This window comes from Danio rerio, chromosome 22, assembly GCF_052040795.2.
Source record: "Danio rerio strain M-AB ecotype USA chromosome 22, GRCz13ab, whole genome shotgun sequence".
In the NCBI taxonomy this organism is placed as follows: Eukaryota; Metazoa; Chordata; class Actinopteri; order Cypriniformes; family Danionidae; genus Danio; species Danio rerio.
The window spans coordinates 5,104,036-5,127,500 of record NC_141042.1 but is presented as its reverse complement, the minus strand read 5'-3'; the positions used below and the strand labels follow the sequence as shown (position 1 = coordinate 5,127,500).

At 38.0% G+C, this 23,465-nt stretch overlaps 2 protein-coding genes and 1 non-coding gene across 5 annotated transcripts in view; all 3 read left to right on the top strand.

The window, feature by feature from the left end:
- Positions 1 to 11,933, top strand: part of rad23ab (RAD23 homolog A, nucleotide excision repair protein b) — a 14,338-nt gene extending 2,405 nt beyond the window's left edge. For all 3 annotated transcript variants that reach the window (NM_001037687.2, XM_087302978.1, XM_087302976.1), the window contains 7 exon segments: positions 1,830 to 2,131; positions 2,209 to 2,255; positions 2,342 to 2,469; positions 3,395 to 3,506; positions 5,149 to 5,306; positions 6,389 to 6,511; positions 9,048 to 11,933. In NM_001037687.2, coding sequence (NP_001032776.2) covers positions 1,830 to 2,131; positions 2,209 to 2,255; positions 2,342 to 2,469; positions 3,395 to 3,506; positions 5,149 to 5,306; positions 6,389 to 6,511; positions 9,048 to 9,161 — 984 coding nt within the window. In that variant the 3' untranslated portion in view covers positions 9,162 to 11,933.
- An 896-nt stretch (positions 11,934 to 12,829) lies between these two features.
- trnad-guc (transfer RNA aspartic acid (anticodon GUC)) lies at positions 12,830 to 12,901 on the top strand. Its single transcript has one exon. It is a non-coding gene; the product is annotated as a tRNA-Asp (tRNA).
- A 1,195-nt stretch (positions 12,902 to 14,096) lies between these two features.
- Positions 14,097 to 22,988, top strand: LOC101884662 (kelch-like protein 12). The gene is made up of 6 exons (XM_087303898.1): positions 14,097 to 14,527; position 15,537; positions 16,208 to 16,892; positions 19,827 to 20,211; positions 20,507 to 20,530; positions 22,542 to 22,988. The coding sequence occupies exons 1-6, from the start codon at positions 14,262 to 14,264 to the stop codon at positions 22,846 to 22,848; spliced, it is 1,668 nt and encodes a 555-aa protein (XP_087160024.1). The 5' UTR covers positions 14,097 to 14,261; the 3' UTR covers positions 22,849 to 22,988.
- Positions 22,989 to 23,465: the final 477 nt, after the last annotated feature.

Below are 23,465 nucleotides of genomic sequence, written 5' to 3'. Positions count from 1 at the left end.
ACACTTATTTCTTACAATGCTCTCAATAGCTATGCTTTTATCGCCAGTTAAACCAGTTAAACAGGAAGTGACAATTTTGTTCGATTTGACTCGTTGGATGGAAACTCTGCTTTATTCGCACGTCTTTTATTTGATATTCCAGTTTTGCGCATCAAGTTCATTCGCATTTTTGGATGGAAACATTGCTATTGACTTCTTTCTGATGTCTTTCTGGTTTTATAGATTTTTCAGATTTATTTATATTAGGTATATTGAGTATATTGTTTCACAAAGTCAGTAGCTATGATATTGCATAATAAAATGCTTAATATGCGAGAAACACTATTAACAGATAAATTTCAAGATGCGCAAAAAAAACAACAACTCTTCAATGGATTTTGTGATTGGCAAACTGGATTAAATAAGTAGACCAATTGGATGTATTTAACAATTTTTTTCCCAAACAGAAATGTTTTGGACAGCACAGATTTAAAAATAAATTGTTATCCTCGAAATCGGCAATACGTGTCCATCTACTGTGCGCCTACTGCCACGTATTGCATAATGTATTAGCAATTTTCACAAATTCGTGTACATGGAGATTAGAGCTGCACAATTAATCGTAAAAAGATCGCGATCTCGATTCGACCCCCTAGACGATCTTAATCCAGCATTTCTACGATTCTGTCAACCATATTTTCAAATTGAGGAGAGAAGCAATGGTGACCGCGCAAGTTTTCACATTGTTTTACATACGTTGTTCAGGAATGTGGACACCTCCAAATGGTGTTGAGAGAGTCACATGCTGTATTTATAAGATATATTTCACCCCAAAAATGACATTTCTGTCTTCATGTAATGCATTTGCGACCTCAAAATCACACATGACATGAGATGACCATCAGCTGTTACCACACAGAGATCGGGCGCGCGTGCCTCTGAATGAAGTCTACTTTAGTGAACAGAATCTGCATAGGCTGTGATTCGTGAATAACAGGTAGTAATGTTTAAAATAACGTTTAGTTTGTGGCACAGAGTTATCGTTTGGGAGGCGCGCGGGAAGTGAACTGCTCTTAGCAGTCAAAATGAAACCGAAAGCGCACACAGTGTTTCCAGATGTAGCTGACTGATTCCAGCTCAAAAAGTTTCCAAAACCCGCCCAGTCTTCTGTATTCACGAAAATCACGTCAGTGACAAATTTAAAGCAAAAAATGACAGATTGTAAGCATACGTCTCAAACACAATAATTCAACATCAGAATTATCACCAGCATTAATGACCAGGACAAAACTAAAGTCTGTTCAAGTCCACTATTCCAAGTCTATACAAAATTTAGCATTTTAACCAACAGTACAGGTACACAAAGCCTATTGCTGATTTACCACATGTTTGGGAATAACAATAATAATAGCCCACTCATAACCTTTATTTTACATCTACAGAATTGTGAGAAAATCGTGATCTTTAATTTAGGCAAAAAAATCTCGATTCTCATTTTAGCCAGAATCGTGCAGCTCTAATGGAGATGTTTTTTACAACATTATCATCTGAATGCAAAAAATGTTAAAAAACTAAATATTTTACTTAAATTTGTTGTTGAAAAATTCTGAGGATCAATTAAAGTATTGTTTAAAGTATCCAATTAAAGTATCGTAACAATTAATCTTTTTTTATCGTTGATGCTTAGCTCCATTTTTCCAAGAAGTGTCGACTTAATTTTCTTAAGCACATGGAATTGAAACACTACATAATTTAGGATTATTTTTGCCATATTTAAATATTTCACAACTTAGCTAGCCTTGAATTTGGTGGCTATAGTTCTCTGTGCAGTTGTTTTTCTCCCCCTACAGCCAAAATCTGCAGCGTCGCCACAAACTCCCACTCCTGTACCAGTGTCCGAAACCCCCACACATCAACCCACGACTCCTGTTGCGCCTCCTAATGCCTCCATAGTGCCTGAAACGACCCCTGATCCTGCTCCTGTAGAACCAGCTGCATCAGTGGAGCCGATTGACCCACCCATCACAGCGCCCCCTGCTGCATCGGAGGATACTGTAGAAACAACTGAACCCGTTAGCGCTACTCCTGCTCCAGTCGTAGAAGAGGAGATCCAGGGCCAAGAGGAGCAGGCCATTGCCCAATCAGAGGCCAGGTATGGCCACGCCCACATTTATTTTATTTTTTAAATAAAAATTGAAAATGCTTAAATTTGTTGTCTGTTTTGTTTAGCCTTACAGATGAATTAAGTCTTTTAGAAGCAGCTGCATCGATACTAGGTATGTTTGGGCTTTTAGTTCCGCTGTAAACCAGATACAGTGGAGATGAATGAAGCTTTAATATTTGTCAACTTGTGTTTTTGTAGTTACAGGTCAAGCGTATGAGAATTTGGTGACGGAAATCATGTCGATGGGTTATGAGAGGGAACAGGTGATCGCTGCTTTAAGAGCAAGTTTCAACAACCCGGACAGAGCCGTGGAGTACCTACTTACGGTGAGAGTAACTTACTTGTTTGTTTACTGTAGTAAAGCAACAAATGTTTTGTTAGTGTTTCCAGAAAATGGGAAAAAAATACTAACGAAACTATAGTATTTCTTAGTCAACATTATATGACGTCTCTGGTCAATTTTCACTTGAAATGTGGAACATTTCTGTAGACTTTTTAGCAACATTTGCAGCTTTTATATTGGATCCATTTAGTTTTGTTTTTTAATTGAAAAAATATTTACCAAAAAATATTAATAAATTTATCCCATATTATGAAAAGATGGTAAAGAAATATAAGAAAAAAAATTAGGAGAAATTTAAACTAATTTGCGCCATTAGCATGAAATAGCTATGCTAAAAAGATAATTCCCGTAATTCAAATTAGTAAAAAATGTATTATGCAAAATTATGTTATATATAGTATATAATATATATAAAACATTCATATAAACATTCTAAAAACATAAAATAAAAAATATAAGTAAATAAAAAAAGTACATTTACCTGCAAAAATGAAAACCATTGAGCGAATATTTATAAAATAACACAATTAACAACAATGATAATTATTGTTGTTGTTTTAAAAATGTAGTATTATTTACAAAAACATAAAAATATGCTACAGATTTAATGTTTGTTTGATAAAAATGCTCATGTAGTTATTTTGTAAAAAGCAGAAAAGTTTGTACATTTTCTTTTAATTAAATATTGTATTAAATATAATAATATTGTTAAATCATAATAAAATCAACATTGTATTCAATTTATTATGGTATATTCTATAATAATAATTTAGTATTGCATATTTTATAATAATAATAGTTAATTAATTGAGTTCTAATGCACCAGTAAATTACATAAAGGATAAAGATAGTGGGTTCAACTTAATTTCTTATTAAATCACTGAAATATTAAATGTCTGCTCTTCAAGGGTATTCCAGCAGAGTCAGAGCAGCCTCCACAGGAAGTAGTTCGACCCACACCCTCGTCCAACCCGACTCCTCCAGCACCACAGAGAGCTCAGCCTCCGCCTGCCGCCGCCGGTGAGTCCACATGAGTTCAGGACAGTGGAAATAAACAGCCGTTTGTCCAGCAGCAACTGCATTCCTGCTCATTCAGCTAATTTTATTTCAGTTGCACAGCTGATAAAGTCTTGAGTATTTATGTCCATGAGTGGATTATCTAAGTTTGGGAATCTTGATCATTGTTGTTTCTGGTCATCAAACATCATTTGACCCTCATTAATAGTATTAAAAGTTGTGAATTTGATTGGTCTGCCGCGGTCACACTAGAGCACAGGTGTCAATCTCAGTTCCTGGAGGGCTGATGTTCTACACAGTTTAGTTCCAACTTTAATTAAACACACCTAATCAAACTAATTGAGTCTTTTAGGCTTGTTTAAAAACCCCAGGTAAGTGTGTTGAAGCAGGGTTGGAACTAAAATCTGCAGGGCTGTGGCCATCCAGGAACTGAATTTGACACCCCTGAACTAGAGTACGAGCATTTGAAATTCTTTTGTGGAACATTACGAAAAGGGATGGGATGAAACAAGATGATTAGACATTGATAAAGCAAGCAATTGCACCATGTTTCGCATTTCTGTACAAAGAGGTCATGTTTTGATCGTCTACTTGTCTCACGTGATGTGAAATTGCAGATCAGAGTTCACCAAACTTGAACTTTTGAATGCAGCGACATGCAAAACCTGTCAAACATGGGTTTGAATGGAAGTCTATGGGGCGAAAAGTGCAGTGTGCTTTACTGTTTTCAGAGTCCATTTGACCCACATTTGATTTAAAACTGCTTGAAAAGCTGGTTAAACTATTTATTTCTTTTTAAAATGTGGTGGATTTCCCCCATTTTGGCTCATAATTGTGCATGAAAGGTTACAATGCATAGTTGTGTTTTGAAAAGCTCAACTTTTATGGATACACTAGTGTACAGATATACTCCCAAAGGTTTTCCTTGCAATTTGCCAATAGTCTGCACTTGGGGGAAAAATAACAATAACAAATAATTATTGTCTAAAATAGACAAAAATATGAACTGCATTTTAACTCGTGAAGTTTAAGACTTAAAATTAGCTCAAAATCTTCTAAAGTAATTTACAGTTTAAGTTTCACAGAGAAAACTATTAAAACTAAAACTTTAATAAATATTTTTGTTGTAGTTAATGTAGTGTTTTTATTATTTATTTTACATTTTGTTTATTCAAGTGTTTCTGAAATTGAGGAACAAACTGTTTTTTTCCAAAAAAATAATAAAACAGAAAAATGTCCAGAAAATCTCTATCTTGTAAATGGCATTAAATTCTCAAGTGTATAACCTCTGCCTTTTTTTTACTTTTTTCATTAATATGTTAGGTCCAATGAGGTCAGATATGCTCGAGTTAAAAACCAAACACTGTGTAGCTGACTTATATAGTTCATCAGATGCTTTCTGAACTACACTGTTACTAAAATAAAAGTGTGCAGCACAGCACGTATTGACATAGTTCATGCTATATTGATAGCAGATATTGTATTTCAAACCTCTTTATGCCTATAAACTACGAATGCAGAACAAACAAAATAAATTACAGCATATTTTGCAATACAGTGCGGTCAAAACAAAGAAAATGCTTTTTTTTCTTTAGCTTCTCTCTAGTTTTAGTCTCAGATCTAGCTTTTTCTGTCCTGTGAACAGGTGCAGAGTCTGGCGGTGCGCAGGCGTCTGCAAACCCATTGGAGTTCCTGAGGCACCAGCCGCAGTTTCAACAGATGCGGCAGATCATCCAGCAGAACCCATCGCTTCTACCTGCACTGCTGCAGCAGCTCGGCCGAGACAACCCACAACTTCTGCAGGTGGGCGGAGCTAAGAAATTATCCTGTCCACAGAGCACTGACTCTACCCAATGGAGCATCTACACCACTTCTAGACAACAAATGCCACCCCATAGACTGCTGGTCTGCACAAACTCCATCCAATAGAGCACAGACTCCATCTAATAGAGCACTGACCCAACCAAAAGAGCACTGACTCCACCCAATAGAGCACAGACTCTGCCCCTCAGAGCACTGACCCATCAAGTTGTGTACAGATTCCACCCCACAGAGCCCTGAGCCCACATGTAGAGCATAGACTGTGCCCCACAAATAACCTACCCAACCAATAGAGCAAGCAGAATCTTAACTACAAGCAAGTGGTTTTACTCTATTGGGTTTCAGATATTTTATACATCAAAAAACTACAATGAAAGTCTCTTTTTAACTTCAGGCTCACACAGACTTGATTGAATTTAAACGTCACAAATTAATTTCCTGTTTGAGTTTTTAACACACTAGCTATGTTTCCATCCACCTATTTTTATCTATTTTTATCTTATTTTGCGCATAAACTGAGATGGAAACCAAACAAATTCTAGTTTGCACATCGGAAAAAAAAGGTCATGTGATTTTGTTATAAGAGATCACGTGATGATAAAAATGTGTGTGCACATTGTAAAACATCTAAAACGTTGTCTTAGTTATTCTAAAACGCCTTAAACATTTCAGTATTTGTGTTGTTATATTAATAATTATCTAACTTTCAAGAGAGTCTGTGCTCTGCGCCTGACGTCTTCAAATGCAATCACGTGTTCATTGCGTGTCGGCATTGTCTTCAGAGCCGCAAGTCATTTATTAAATAGGGAAAAAATTAATTCATCTTCTCCTACCTCAATAAATTCCATTTTTACTTTTGATATTTGGCACCAGTTAATCAGGAAGTGACATTTTTTTTCTCTTCGACTCATTGGATGTAAACGATACTTTATTCGCACGTCTTTTATGCGATATTCAACTTTTGCGCATAAATTTAATTAGCAACTTTGGATGAAAACATAGCTACTGTTGCACACTCCAGGATGTGCTTTGCTTAATTTAGTTGTTTCTTTCTATATATGCAGCAAATCACGCAGCATCAGGAGCGGTTTGTGCAGATGTTGAACGAGCCTGAAGCTGAAGCTCCCGCTGCACCACAGACCAACTACATACAGGTCACACCCCAGGAGAAAGAGGCCATCGAGAGGGTACAATCAGTTCTGAAATATTCATGACATTGATATTAAATAGTGAATTTAACTAGCTCTTGGTGTGGTTGATGTTGCTTAAATTAGGTATAAAATGTAAAAAAAAGCAACTTGGAAACAAAATAAGTTTATATTTTTATTTAAATAAAAACTACTAGTGTTGTCAAGATACTGGAATTCGGTTCCAATCGATACTGAAATCTTATACACGTCCATTTCCCGCTAACATTTGAGCGCTGTTGAGTGTGTTCTTTAACAGCGCTGATTTGCCATTGTGATCACATGCTCAACAGAAATGACTGTGATTGGCCATGAAGGTCATCAGTTCCCCAAACTTACTGGTCTTTACGGAGTAGGGACACTGGAGCATTTTAAAGCTGATTCATCAGTGAATCACTCGTATGTCAGCTTATAGACAAACCAGCTGATTGATGTGACTAAAACGCTCCAGTGTCCCAGTATCTGTGGTTACACTCAGTAAACAGCGGTGAGTTCGGTGAACTGATGACCTTCACAGACAGTCATTTCTATTGAGCACGTAAACAACGGCAAAGCAGCACTGTTTAAGGACACGCTAAAATGTTAGCCGGAAATGGACAGTTTTAAAATTTCAGTGTTGATTAATATCTAAGTCTAGTATTGTGACATACTTATGTTGTCCGAAATAACAATTATAGCTACAATGAAGACCTTTCTGTGTTTTTAACACTACGTTATTTTTATAGTTTAATTTTGGGCAAATGTAGAAATGGAAATCCATAAAAAACACTGACAGTTTAAAATAAGAAATAAAACTAAAATAATACAATTGTTTATATACATATATAATGAAATACAACTGGAAATATGTGCAGAAAATTATTATTAAGAATATGCATGGTTTATTTTAGAGTTGCATGTTAACAGTAGTGCAATTTTGGGAAAGAGAAAAGAAAAATATGTATTTTTTTTCAGGGCTGTTAAAATTAGCGCGTTAACGCACGTGATTAATATAAAATATTTAGCGCATTAAAAAAATAACGCAGTTGCAGCTTCTTTTATTTCCTGTTGTGGCTGACGTGTGTTCACGGACATCGTGAGCATCGCAAGCATGGAGGCGACTTAGGCCGCCTTGAGCAGCAGAATAGTACGCAAACCCCCGGGGCTCACTTTCATCTGCTACACCCACCCCCTCCCTCACCATCCTACTTTCATCTGCGAACCAGTCACTTTCGGGTTGAGGGCGGCGTGATTGCCGTTTGCCTAGTGCTCCAGTTCAGCTTGCTCCAGCCCGCCGTGTGTTTAACGTGCAAAGAAATTTAGATAAGAAAAAGGATGCGCTTTTAGAAGGAAAGTTTTAGTATAAAACAATTAATGTGCCTGCGTTTCCTCCAGAGTTTCATGCGATTTCGGGTGTTTCATTTTTAATCTTTAGACTTTAACTGCAGTTCAGAAGTTCACTCTCATTCAGCAGATTTTCATTCAGGATGTTTTAATGGAATTTGATACTGCATGGCGAACGGAAAGAAAAACGTTCGCATTTCGGGACTCGCGTGATCTTTTAAGATAATCAAAAAATCGCTACTTACATGGTAAACTCTTAATCAATATTATCTTAATCATAAAAGCGGAGGATTGGTGTCCATGTAAATGTACTCAGTGAAAATGGCTGATGAAGTTGCAAGCTGTCAGAGACAGCCGTATTCTCTGCCTTTAAGCTGCTTCCATGAGCCCTCACATTTCATTGGTTTGACGTGTTTCCCCCTACATGCAACTTTTGTAAAGCGTCTGCTTCACGTTGCTGTGTCAGAATCCTTGCTTGTAAAATACAGCCATACTTTAGTAAGCTCAGTTTAAGCAAATTTGATGAACGCAATCGTGTGTGTTGATGAATCTGAAGGGATTCCTCACTCACTGTGTGCGCTGCACTGCGCGCGTTGTGTGTGTGTGTGTAGTCGACTTAGAATCCAACATGCAAATCATTTTTGTCTGTTATTGGCATTGATTGTTTTGAAATTCAAATGGCACTTACATGCCTGTGTTTTTATTTCTGTAATAAATACGGGGTTTTGTGATTAATCATGATTAATTACAAAAAAATATGATTAATTACGTTAGTTTTTTCAATCATTGGACAGCCCTAATTTTCTTATGTAAATACATATGAAATTACCAATACTAAATTATTATTTTTCCAATTAACATGTATTTTTTTTGTTTTTATGGTTTGTCAGTTGAAAATAATGTTTCTTAAATAGTTGCATTAAATTAATAACTCTAAATATTATGTTTTTTTTATTCATATAATAAATATATAAATGTATTTACATGAGAGAAAAACATTAAGAATAATTCACTTATGTTTTTACTCTTACGTTCAAATTATTTGGTTTTGCCTCGCCCAAATAGGTTTTTACAATTGTGTATAAATTACTATAATTGTATTAATGGCATTGTGTTAGCATAACTTCTATTTAAAGTAATGAAAATTGTCTAAAACTTTAAATAGTCTGAATATTTTGCACAATCTTAAATTCATGTTATCTTTTTCCTCCAGTTAAAAGCTCTGGGGTTTCCTGAAGGTCTCGTCATTCAAGCGTACTTCGCCTGCGAGAAGAACGAGAACCTCGCGGCAAACTTTCTGCTTCAGCAGAACTTTGACGACGAATGAACGTTATGACGGCGGAGAAAGTGAAACCTCTAGGCCACATGTGTGTGTGTGTGTGTGAGTCTGAATGTGAACAAGTAGGAAGTCGACTGGTCTTCCATGATGATTGTCATGGAGTTTAAACTGAAGCCATGATGTGACGTTAAATCAGCACAGCTTTTATTTTGATAGATATATAGCCGATCCTCTGCGATGAGGAGTCTGTTGTCTGTCTGGATTCTGCTGCTATTAATGCGTTGTGTCGATTGAGGTTTTATTTATCGCAGTTAAAACCCTGCCAAAAAAACACATCATCATTCATTTCACGTTTTTCGAGATGATTTAGTCAAGGTAGATGGCAAATTTAGTTAATCACCGACGAAAATTACTTTTTGAGGAATAGATGTACAACTTTTCAGCATATGATTTTTTGTAAACCATTTTTTGTTTTGCATTTTTCTCCACTGGAATAATTATGCAACATAATTTTTTCGATTGCAGTATTAATAATAGTATTAATGATCCTTTTAACTCTATTTAGTTGCCATTTAGAGTTTCTCGCCTATAACATTGACTTTCATCATTTCACAGCCCATTTTTGTTTGGTTTTCTGCAGTGGAGTAGTTATTTTTCATTTTGTTTAGCCGACGTTAAAATAAAGAAATAGTTCACCCAAAATTAATAATTCTGTCATCATTTATTTACACTCCGATCAGCCAAACATGTTTCAGTTTCTTTCTTATATTGAACACAAACATCATTTCAAAACATTTTGGAAACCAGTAACCACTGACTTCCATAGTATTTCTTTAATATGCTCTTGACATCAGTGACTACCGGTTTCAACGACTTTTGTGTTCAATTAAAAAAAAAGAAGAAACATTAGAGCCACTTGAGGGCGAGTAATTTTTATTTGATTTTTTTGGGTGAACTATCCCATTAAATATGGCATCTACTCTTAGAAAATGAATGCCATGTTACATATTTTTAAATCATTTTTATGCATATATCTGTCTGCTAGATAAAACAGAACTTTTGTTTAGTTGATGCCAACAAACTACACTAATTGTTCAATGTTATACCATTCATAATAGAGATAAACCTAATGTTGGTGTTTTTAAACCCATGCTCTAAGACAGAATTGTCAGTTATGTCTACAACACTGACAGACATCATTGATAGGCGAGTTGAGATGTGACAATCCCGTTATAAAACTAAGTCCAAGTTATGTTTACTGTCTATATTTCCCACGTCAAACCAGTTCAGTGTGCAGTAGAAACTGATTGAGAGTCGGTTTTGTATGGAGCCCGAAATGCTGCAACAGTGGTAGGCTGTGTTTTATGTAGTGAAGCAACTGAATGTGGTCGAGTGTCTCTGAAACCTCATGAAAATATGCATATGTGTCATTTGAAAGGGTTGGTTTATCTGAACATTTAAAATGGAAGTTTACTTACCCTGGTGTTAAAATTCACTGATTTCCTTTTCCTCAAAATGAGCTGGACAAGCTATTAAAATATGACGATCCTGTGCCGTGTATCATACGCTTTCAAGAGATAAACGATAGTGTTTGGTAAAAAATAAGACCGAATTAGGCTACCGTTTAACGGAAATACTGATTTTGACCGTTTCTCTGTAAGTGCGCGTTCACGAGAAGAGCGCGCGTCTTTCCTCCTCAGAAATAGCAAACAGTGCACCGCGAAGATGGATTAATGTGAGTTTGAGTACGACGTACAAAGCTTAAAAACCGACGAAAATCATCCTAGAAAGAGACGAAAAACATCTGCGTTTAGTCAAAGAGATGATTATCTCCAGAACGAAGAAAAAAAACTAACGCAGCTGACAGGTGAATGCGCTGCCTTGCGACGAAAACCACGGATATATTAACTTCAGACGAAGTAAGAACACGGTATATAAATTGTGTTTTGTGTCAGCTTTTTACTCCTTTTGATTATCAAAACTCCGGCTAGTTTTAGTGATTTGCCGCGCTCAGGGTCTCGTGAACGCGCAGTCACACTGACGGGCACGGCGGGTTTTCCTCAAATAATACATGAAATCTCGGTTTGTTTTTTAGTAAACCTTGTCGTATACTTAAACAATTATTAAAATATTCGACACGACTCGCGTGGAGTCATTCTAATACATTTGCGTCTTTAAAAAAATATTTATTATGTGGACGAGCGAGTGACAGGATTTTAAAAACAATTCCCTTCATGTGGTACTTAAGGAACTTCATACGGCAATTAAACAACACCCGGGTGAGTAAACGATGTTTTAAATTGTTATTTTTGGTGAACTAGTCCTTGAATATTTGTACATATTGAAGTGAAGGAGTTAACAGTGTTGTGTTGGTGTCTGTTGTAAACTTAACACAGTGCCAAACATAATCAGAAACTGGAAATGGACGACATTACAGATATATCTGCAAGCATCACAGTGCAATGCTTCAAGTGGTTGCAGAATGCATATATATTTTCTTATATAAATGATGTGTGCTGCTCCTATGGTATTGGTTTGTATAGTGCTGGAAGGATAGGCCTATTTTTATGGAGTGCGTTTGAAAATGTTTTGGGTGTTTTGACAGGTACAGGCGTCCTGTTTACACATGTGATGCAGTTTTGATTTTTCATTTCAGCATTTTGTATAATTTTGTTCGTCTTGAGGGAGTTGATGTGTAAAGAAAGAAAACGTGTATAAGAGTTTGATCTTAAGTGCATCACCGCAAAAGAGTTTGCTGAGTGGTTTATGAATGTATTGTTTCAGTGGTGTGTGAAATAAATTGCTTTTAAAAAGCTTCAACGAAGTCTCAGAGCTTTTTGTTATCTGGTTTCTTTAATTGGAAATGGATCCACAGAAAATGACACTAATAGAAAGTTCTTATGATAATTTGATATCACTGCAGTTTTGGAGAAATCTAAGCATGGCATTTATGACATACTTTAGAGTTGTTGAGGATTGCTCTGTTATGAGCTGTTGTAATGACAACCAGTGCCATAAGATTTGTAACTTATAAACATTATAAATTGAGAAAATTCACACTTGAAAATTGTATACTCTATTAATATATAGTTTGACAAGACAAGTTTAGACAGAAAAACTAAATATGTTCTAAAAATAAAAAGTCCCACCAATTCAGAGGTTAAGCAGAATTCCTGTATACTGATAGTGACATCTTTTGGTTGAGATTGGTACTGCATGCTAATGTTAGCCATATTTTTTCTCGTGTTGCTCTCTGGTAGAAAAAGGTTTTGAAAAGAGAAAAGGGTCATGAAAAGAGAGGGGTAATAGTTTTTTTTTTGAGAAATATTTTTAAAAGAAAAAACAGGTTTTTGAGAGGATTTTTTATGAGAACAGTTTTTGAGGGAAATGTTTTTAAGAGAACAGATTTTGAGATAAAAAAATTTTTTTTATGTTTTTTGAGAGAAAAGCTCTGAAGTGAAAATAAATAATAGAAAAGTAAGGTGAAATATATAATAATTGAGAAAAAAAAACATTTTCACTTCATTGATTTTTGTTGTTTTTGACTGATGAGCTTGTATGTTGTTTGTGTTTCAGTACAAAAAAAATACTTGATTTTTTCTTTTAGATTTCAATTCAGGGCTAAAATCACATTCATTAAATATAGAAGTATATGAAGCTTAAAAATTCGAGTTGTATGTTCTAATAGCCAACTATTGCTAGTTGATTTAACTTGCTCCTCGTTAGTATAGTGGTAAGTATCCCCGCCTGTCACGCGGGAGACCGGGGTTCGATTCCCCGACGGGGAGAAAGCAATCTTTTGAGAAACCGTTTCACCCTCAGTGAGTTTAAGACAACCCAAAACTGCTGTACTTGAAATCAGGGCCTTATTTTTTTTGGTTTGAAAAGAGATCAATTCTCTAGGGAAAAAGAAAAGAGTAATAATTTCAGACAAATGAACATTAGACTTCAGCTAGAAGGAAAGATCTGTACAGCATATACTCACAATGTATTACATGAATGACCAAACACAACCTAGCTTTTTAAACCATTATTACGCAGTATGTGTTTACTATACACTTTTTGAATACAAGAAAATGATATGTGGGTTGAACATTTTTAGTTGTCCAACAGCTACCTCTTGTGGTTAGTTGCGGTACTAACCTGGACAAATTATGCATTCAATTAAAATGAATTTAAAACTGATGTGAAGACTGAAGTTATATAGATAAAACTCAATTTTAGAAAATTATACTTTTAAATAGACGTATGCCAATATTCAATAGATTTTGAAAGTGAACATCCACAATATCGATATCCTGGACACTTCAAAATACTAGGAATAATTATATATGTCTAAATTTAGATTACCCTTTAATAATGTTCAGATTATTGTATTAGCAGTGTTGTTCATAACAGCACCAAAATTCTTTAAGACTTAATAGGCAAATTATTTTCAAACACTGACATTCTTACATTTATCTGGCCTATGACATTGAAAATTCTGTGACGTTTTTATAGACCTTTAGTTCTTTAAATATTTACAGTAAGACTCTGTTAACGTCAGTTAATTTATCTAAAGTCAATGTAATGACAACTACAAAAGTATCAATTAATCTTAGGTGATGTTAATTTCTAAGTTAATGTCTAATAAAACATTAAAAGTCAGAATTAAGAGTTAATTTGGAGTTATTAACAATTTTTTTTAGTTCACTTTGACATTTAACTATATTATGGCTATTCACTAGCATTTACTTATCATATTTTATTGTAAAGTATTGCCTGTTGTACTTCAATTTGCAATTTAATTTGTTTAAAGCATTAATGACCATGTATAAACAATGACACAGTTTTTTGGGTCATTATTATATCGGTTAAAGTAACCATTTTTTTCAGGTCAAGATGATAATACAAGACATAATGATAAAGTTTTAGCAATTAATAGCAATAAGAATTTTTGCTTGCTGTAGCCTACTTTTAATTATTTACAAAAGGTTTTAGTGTGCTTATCGAAACAGGGCCTCTATAGCGTTTTAGCCAATATATATTTAGCCCTCGCTTTCCTTTGCTTGCTGACCCCATACCCAGAGTGAGAGACTGGGGTGAGGATATAAATGTCATCTGATATGCTTCAGCGGAGAAGTGAGTGGTGGGAGAGCAAGCACAGTCATGGCTTGTGAAAAACAAACAGTAAATACTCTCGACCAGAGCCCAAATACAGAGAAAAGTGTAGCTGAACAGGATCCAGATGCTGTCAACGTTGCACCTGATGTAGTCCTCCAAGTAGAAGGAGAGTCGTTTTTTGTGAACCGTGAGCGTTTGGCAAAACTGAGTCCCTACTTCCGAGCCTTGTTTTTTGGCGGGGGTCGGGAGAGCTCCAGGAAGCATATTGAGATTAAGGGAGTTGGGCCGCAGCAGTTCCACACACTAATGGAGTTCACAATAGGCTTGGGCGGTATCCAAATTTTGAGACCGTCAAACCGCCTCCATATTTTACCCCGGTATCCGGTATTACCGGCGTATAATAAAAAAAAATTATGACGTAAGGCTCAGACAGCGTCACCAAACTGTTGGCTTGAGCCTAAACCATTCAGAAACTGAATACCTTCTATGCAATCTTAGGCTCGCGGTCAGAGAGGAGAGAGAGAGAGAGAGAGAGAGAGAGAGAGAGAGAGAGAGAGAGAGAGAGAGAGAGAGAGAGAGAGAGAGAGAGACGACCTCTCTCTCTCTCTATCTCTCTCTTACACACACACACATCTCTCCCGCGATTTATTCAGAAATTTACTCCCACACCGTAAGAAATCTGGCCGGCTCCCGCGGAACAGCAGCGATTGACAGCTTTATTAAGTCGAACCCGTTTACAGCCCGACATTATTTAAGTGTGCTCATGCACACAGCTCTAATGCATTTTTTTCAAGAATGAGTCATTTATATGTTTTAACATCATTTATTCGTAACAAGCGTAGACTATAGGCCACTTGGAAGTTGGAACAAATAAAATAAGTCCTCTGAAACATCGTAACATCTCAGCACTCTAACAATTTGCCTTTAAATTGGCTAACACAATTAAAAAAAGAAATCTTGCTTAACAAATCAAATTAAAATAAACTCTAAATGATGACGGGTATTTTGGCAATAACGAAATTTAGTTAAAGGCTGTGAAAGAATTGTTTCTCCATTTCTCTTCACAATCTGGCATTAGGGCGGCGGTGAAGCTGAATATTAAAAGAATAATGCCACCATTAGTCTGTATACTCTGTCTACATTATGATTATATGGTTTAATTAATATTTATTTATAATTTTAAACCCTGTACTCACCAAGATTAGGCTACGTGTGTTTGTGGAGGAACATTATTAAATCCACTGGCTTTAGCGCAGTCTCTCACCCATGGTGCGTCCAGCAGCTGAACACCCTTTCATGCGGCTACAGGTCGAGATGCAGAGTTCTGATCCGGCTGATTTTGCAAGTTTTGTGTAGGATTGTTTGTTCATCTTCTACCAGTCAGGAACATGCATTTAATTTGCCATGACAGCAGTTTCAGGGTAGCGAGTGGCCTAGTCATTTTACCTGTCAGCTTGCGGTTTAGGGCTCTACCGTAATACGCAGTGTATGAGCGACCGCGAAATACCTGCGGCTGGAATAACCGCTCCTTCTGAGCTAGTGACTGGCTTGACCGCCGTAATAATTCGCTTTTTTTTACTACTTCGTCATCATTTGCTTCACTTTTGCAGGGATGGATTTTAATGCAGGGATTTGGATTTTTTCGGGTCTCGCCGGGTTCGGGCAAAGATCTTCAGCTCTAATGCAGACCTCTCGTTCATATTAACCACGTCTCCCTTCTGTTCAGTCGAAACTCCCAAACTGCAGGACACTTTGGAGCGCCACTCGTCACGTCACTTCTCCCCCTCCCTCTCACCCTCTCCCCCTCCCTCTCCCTCTTTCTCTCTCTCTCCTCCACACTGTTCCGTGATGGCAACCATACATACGTTTTTGTAGGCATTAAATAAAGGATATTTAATATTTTATGACGGTATAACGGTATTGAAACTGACACCGTTTCTATTTTTAGATCCCGCGGTATACCATAATACCGTAATACCGCCCAAGCCTAGTTCACAAAGAACTTGAAACTCACCCTGGACACCAACAACGTCCTTGATATTTTGGAGGCAGCTGATTTTCTCCAAATCGACAAGGCTCGGTTACTTTGCTGCAAGTTCTTGGAAAGGCAACTGCATCTTAGTAACTGCTTGGGTATGATGGGGTATGCTTGGCATCTTGGTTGTCTGGACCTTTACGCAGCAGCCCGGGATGTAGTCTTGACACACTTGCCTGCCATAGCCTCGGAGGAAGACTTATTGTGTCTTTCGAAAGAGAGCATTGCTGATTTGCTTGCTAGCGACAACCTAAGCATTCCCAGGGAAGATCTGGTCCTTGATGTAGCCCTTCGCTGGGCGACCTTTGAGCCAAGTCGGGAAGAAGACTTCATGGAGCTGGTGGGCCTGGTTAGGCCCGAGTGCTTAAGTCTTCCCTACATCACTGATCTTCTGTCCAAGATCAACAGTTCAGACCCACGAGCTAAGCTCATTTGTAGGCTGAACGATAACTTGCCCAGCAGCTGGACTATGGGCAGGTCTGTGCCTAGGACTCGCTCGAGGGAAACTTTGTTTGTTCTCGGTGGATCGCATGAAGAAGAAACGCAGCTGCTGTATCAGTTTCATCCCTACAGTGGAAGGTGGCAAGCACATCCAGCCCTGCAAAAGAAGTGTCTCACACAGTACTCCGTGGCTGCAGTAGGTAACAACCTCTTACAAGATATTTAAGGTTGTTTTTTGCAAACTGAGTTTGAAAATATTGTTTGTGTTTTGTTGTAAACCTGAAAAATTTTCATGCACAAAAAACTTTCGTCCTTGCACAATGAGTCCGATTTGTATCAATAAATACTTTTTTGGGGGGAGGGGGCACAATACTATAATACTAGTATGTTCATGCAGTGATGCTCGTTTTTTCCTCTCTTCAAAAACGAAAATTAATGAGGAAATATTGTGTCCATTCAACTTAACTGATGCTAAACAGATGCCTTTCACTACTATAGTGGCTCTAAATTGTCTAAACCATGGGTGCTCAACCCTATTCTTATGCTGTGTTCACACCAGACGCGGAATGCGCGGATAAAACGCGCTATTCGCGTGTAAATAGCTGCGTGAACATTTAAGTTTACTCGCTTCATACGCGCGTCAAACCCACAAATTCACATCAGAACAGACGTGGATTCGCGTGATGGGCAGGGCTTCTGTCTGCCCGAAGACTCTAGCTTCATAGCTAAATGGCTAACATGGATTTTATGAAGAAAATAACAGTGTTTATGTGCTTTATGGAGACTGCAAAACAGCGTCGATACGTTTAGGGCCGTGTCTGAGTCCACTACATTCTTTCAGAGGTGCATCCAGCTCTGTGAGCTCATAAACTCCTCCAGAAACTGAACCTGGATGACGGAGGCTTTCAGCGGTGCTTCTGACTGAGCCAAGCCGAGTTTGATGAACTGTTGTCGGTGAAGGCTGGAGGATTTCCCTCGGAACACCGACAACAGGTTCTACGTCACAATCACGCCCCCACAAGAGCAAGCTTCTGATTGGTTAACGCGGCGCGAATGTACGCTGAAGTTCAGATTTTCGGAATCGAGAGATTAGCGTGAAACGCTCATTAAGCGCGTCAAAGGCGCAAAACGGTCAATTCGCCCCGCACTATTCGCGCCATTCGCGCCGCAGAATGTCTATTCGCGCGTTTGCATTGACTTAACATGTAAATCACTTGCGCTTGATGCGCGTGCCGCGTCTGGTGTGAACGCAGCATTGGAGATCTACCTTTCTGCAGATTTCAGTTGCAACCCTTATCAAACACACCTGTTTGTAATTATCAAGTGCTGTTCAGGTCCTATTTAATTGATTCAAGTATGTTTGATCAGGGTTGGAGCTGAACTTTGGAGGAAGGTAGATCTCCAGGAACAGGGTTGTGCAGCCCTGGTCTAAACAAGAACGCTTCCAGAACGCTTACTCTAGATCAGTGGTTCTCAAACTGGGGTACGTGTACCACTAGTGGTACGCAGGCTTACTTCTAGTGGTACGCGGAGGCATCACTGAGTAATGAATTTGATGCGTAAGATAACAACAATGTGATCAGCATTGGCTGTTCTCTAAAGCTTACAACCAAAGCGCTGTAAATGTCTACTTTAGTGCATTGCGTCAACGGCTGATAAAAATCAATTCAATTGGTGCAGAACTAGAGAAAGTGGTGCGTGGTGCTCGCAGAGCAGATACTTGCTAGAGCAGTGGTCTACAAAATGAGTAAGAACTGCAGCACGATGCGATTGTAGAGGTCTGCATTCCCGCGGCCGACCAGATTTCTGCGGCGTGAGAATAAATTTCTGAATAAATCGCGGGAGCGGTCGGTAACGGGTTTAATTTGGGACGGGAGCAGGCTGTCTAGCAATATCGCGGATATTGCTATGCGAATAAGAGAGAGAGAGCTTTGCCTGTGTGAGTGCTTGGTGCTTGTGTGTGTGTGTGTATGTTAGTGCGCGCGCGAATGAGAGAGAGAGCTTTGCCTGTGTGGTTTTGGTTTTGTTCTCCCCTGCTCTTTAGCGGGATCGGGCGCGGCGGGTAGAAAACGGGGCAGGTCAGGCAGCAGGACAACAAATTCTTAATATAAGCGGGAGCGGTCGGGTTCGGGCTAAAACCTTGCGGGTGCGGGCGGGATTCAAAATGTAGTCCCGCGCAGATCTCTAATTCCAGGTGTCCCCAGCTGAAAACTTTTCAGAATGCCGCACTGCAAGTCATGTTACAAGAACCAACTGATTGGCTTCATATTTTGTATGGAATATAATGTCGTCGAATCAATATGACTCTGCCTCGGTTTCGAACTGTGCAGTGCTGTAGCTGCTTTATTTGGCCAACTACGCTACTTTATTTCAAGGTCTAAACAACTCTCAAAAGTCTTACTCTAGATAAACCAATCTATATTATTTATCTATAAATAAATCAATAAAACATTTGTTGTGTGCAGACACCTTGTACATGAGCAGAAACCTTGTAATCTGACTCCAATATTAATTACTCCATGCAAATGAAAATTTCATTCATTCATTCACTTTCCTTTGGCTTAGTCCCTTATTTGTCAGGGATCACCACAGCGGAATAGGCCCAAATGAAAACTTTGTGAGGTAGAATTGTGAACTTACACTGATTTTATGGTTCCATTCCATTTGATTATGATTAACATGTTACTTGATTCCACATGAGGTGTTGCATGCCCTTCCCAGAATGAACGTTTCAAGTCAAAGTTGACCCATCTTGTTTCTTGAGAGAACTTGAGGGGTTGGTTTCAGCATTGCTTCAATCTATACCTGTACTTATCGAGTGACTGTCTGAGTCCAGATACTTGCACAAATGTTGATCTCCAAATACACACTCCATCATCATTAGCCCTTTTCACACACACATTTCTGGAAAGTTACCAGTAAATGGCAGTGACAAAATCAGGAGTGAACAGGCCCTTTTTAAAAGCAAATGCCTAGAAAGAGAAATTGTAACATTAGCAGCAAATTGCCAGAAATCTGCTCTGTGCGAACAGTATTTTAAAAAAATTTACCAGTAAAGTCATACTAATAATTTTACAGCAATTTACCAGGGAGAGGGTTTTAGTCTTACCTTTTTTTTTTTTTTTTGCTCAAAGGGGACAACATAGTAGTGACTGGAGGCTACTTCCGGGATGTGTTGTGGTATAGCGTGGACTGGGTGAGCATTTTTGAGCATGGCAACAATCGATGGGTTGACGGTCCAGCGATGAAGAAGTCCAGACACAGCCACTGTTCGGCAGCTCTGGACTTCCAGCTGTTCGTGTTTGGCGGTAGTATGGATGAAGGACCGGTGGCCGATGTTGAAAGACTGGTGCTTGGAGCAGAAGAATGGGATGAGGTCAGCCCCATGGTGCGGGCTGTAGAAAGAGCAGCCATTGTATCTCTGGGGTCTTCAATTTATGTGGCCTGTGGTCTGGATGAAAATGGAGATGTTTACAGTGGGATTCAGAGGTACAGGCCACGAGACGATCAATGGGATGTGGTGTCCTATCAGGACCGTGCAGAGACCGTCTGAAGGGCATGTGCAGGATAAATTTTTTGAAGAGGGGGGGGGGGGGTGCGCGCGTACTGAAGAGCGGTGTTGTCGCGCGCGTTCTGATAAGCTGTGTAGTCGCGCGCGTACTCAGACCGGTGTTGTCACGCGCCTACTGAAGAGCGGGACCGAGAGTGTGCCGCGTCGCGGGGGCACTTTTGATCATTTTGGAAGGGCACTTTCTATCCAAGACTAAAAAGGGCATGTGCACTGCACAGGTTGAGCCCTATGTGTGCACGTGCCTGTGTCCTATTCTCCATTCCCACGGCAAGTACAGCAATTGTGTCCACGTGTGTCCAACATGCTTTAGAGCCCTTCAAGGTCTACTTTCCAACAGTGTTTGATTCCATTTCCAATAGCATACAACTTGAAATCTATCCAAAGTCTTCAGACCTTGAGGGCTGGTTACTTGCTCCTGTTTTAAAGGGATAGATCACTATAAAATGAAAATTCTGTCATCATGTACTCACAACTTTTCTGAATGTTTTCTGTTGAACACAAAAAAAGATTTTATGAAGAGTGTCGGAAGTCAGTAGCTATTGACTCGCATAGTATTTTTTAGGGATGGCTGACGTGAAACTGATGTTTCGACACAGTGTCGAGATCCTGAAGCGCAAGTGTTTCGAAACACTGCACCGAAGCATGAGCCGAAGCACCTAGTCACGTGACTAAAGCGATTCAAAGTATCGATCAGCTTAGAAACGTTTCGAGACCTGGTGAATCTGCATTTGACTGCCAAGGTCAAGAAAAAAAACTCTTGTCTCATATGGCCTAGTGGACTGTGCGTGTGCATGCTGTTTCTATGCTCTGCATGAGTTTCCCGACTTCATGGTTTTATGTATTTTAATCATGTTTCTGTTTTGTGTAGCCTAAATAGGATACAGCTGCAGTTACGCCATCAATTTAGCATCATTTTTGTAACAATGTAAAACAATAATAAATATTTTTGCAGTATAGTTGGGTTTAGGGTTTGGGTGGACATTAATAAAATACTATAAATGGGAAATTTAATGAATAATATAAATAATTCTTGATAACTTCAGGCCACCGTTTCTGATCTAGCAACAACCCTGTTTTAAGACCAAAACAAGACATATTTATTCACAAATTGTTTATTCAGATATCAGATTTATGCTTAAACAAAACGATACAAGAGCAAAGCATTACCAACTGGTATTAAAGCATTTCAAAACAACTGTATCAGGCTGGCTTCGAACCTACTATCCCCACATGGTAGACTGACACCTAAACCACTGTACTAAATTACTTGAAGCACCAAGCATACAAATTGGGGTTCAATGCCTTAAATTGCTTAACTGTTCTTTGCTGAAGCTGTTTCAGTGCAATACATAAAAAATGACCACTAGATGTCACTGTAGAGAAAGGGTTTCGAAACGTTTCGAAGCTTCGACACATTTGCTTCGACTGTTTCAGTGTTTCACAAAGCCTCGCTTTGCCCACCACTAGTATTTTTGGCATAGCACACACAGCATTATAATTTTTTTCTCTACTATGGATGTCAATAGTTACCAGATTCCAACTTTCTTATAAATATTTTCATTTTAGTTAAACAAAAAACAAAACTTGAAACCCCTTAGAGCAGGGGTGCTTAACCCTGTTCCTGGAGATCTACCTTCCTGCAGAGTTCAGCTCTAACCATGATCAAACACACCTGAACCCTTTAATTAGGACCTGACTGGCATAAGATAATTACAGGCAGGTGTGTTTGATATGGGTTGCACCTGAAATCTGCAGGAAGGTATATTTCTAGGAACAGGGTTGGTCACCCCTGTCTTAAGCTATGGCCACACTGCACTTTTCTCCCTATAGACTTGCATTCATACACACGCGAATGTGTCAGACCGGAAATGAAAGGTCATGCATCAAGTTCCACAGGTCGCTGTGGTGCAAAGTTCAAGCTTTCGAAATCGTATCACATGACTGCTTGAGACCAATCAAGGATCAAAACATGACCTCTCTTGACAGAAAGTTAAAACATGGAGCAATCGCCTGCTTCTTTTAATGTAATCATCTTGTTTAATCCCGCCCCTTTTCGCAGTGCTGTACGACAGAATTTCACATTATCAAACTCTAGTGTGACCACAGCTTCAGAGACTAAAAAAAAAAAAATTGAATCCTGTGTCCTGATGACAATTGGTCATTTACGAATCCCCAAAACAGCCTACGTCCAGCAAATCAAGCCAATGTTAGGAAAGAAATTGTGTAATCTGAACAGGGCTTGAGTATCTTGTTAGATACATATGCATTTTTTTTTCAGTTATGACCTTCTTGCAACCGAGCTCAATGGCGCCCTCTATCTACTTGGAGGACAGACTCTGCGCTTAGACGTCGACACAGACGAGTGGACCGTTCTTCAAGAGGACTGCCTGGATAACAAATTCTTCACAGGATGTGCCACAGTGAACGGGCAGATTTACATACTAAGCGAGAGGAAGATAAAGAAAATGTACCCGAACATGATCCTGCTGGACCCTTACATTGACGCCTGCTTGGAAATCGATGATAAAATACCCTGTCCTGTACCCATTAGAGGCTGCATCACAATGCGTGTGAATCCTTTCTGAAGGCACAATTCAGCCAAAGAGAGTGTTCATATTAACATTTTAATAGTTATTCAAAAGGACACAGAAGAAATACTGGAATGTGAAATATGCAACATTAAAAGTACTGAAGAAGCTGGTTCGTATTTCACAAGAACACACATATATACATATATATATATATATATATATATATATATATATATATATATATATATATATATATATATATATATATATATATGTGTATGTATATATATATGTGTATATATGTATATATATATATATATATATATATATATATATATATATATATATATGTGTGTGTGTGTGTGTGTGTGTGTGTGTGTATATATATATATATATAAATATATATATATATATATATAAATATATATAAATATATATATATATATATATATATATATATATATATATATATATATATATATATATATATATATATATATATATATATCCTTCTGTCAGTATTAAACGTTATACAATATATTGCATTAATAAAATCAGACTCAATAAAATCCCAACAACCAAATATGTAAAATTCATCCTCATAGAAACAATCGCAGGTCATTTTAAGACTAAGAATAAGAGTAGGACACACACACACAGCTTTCAGACAA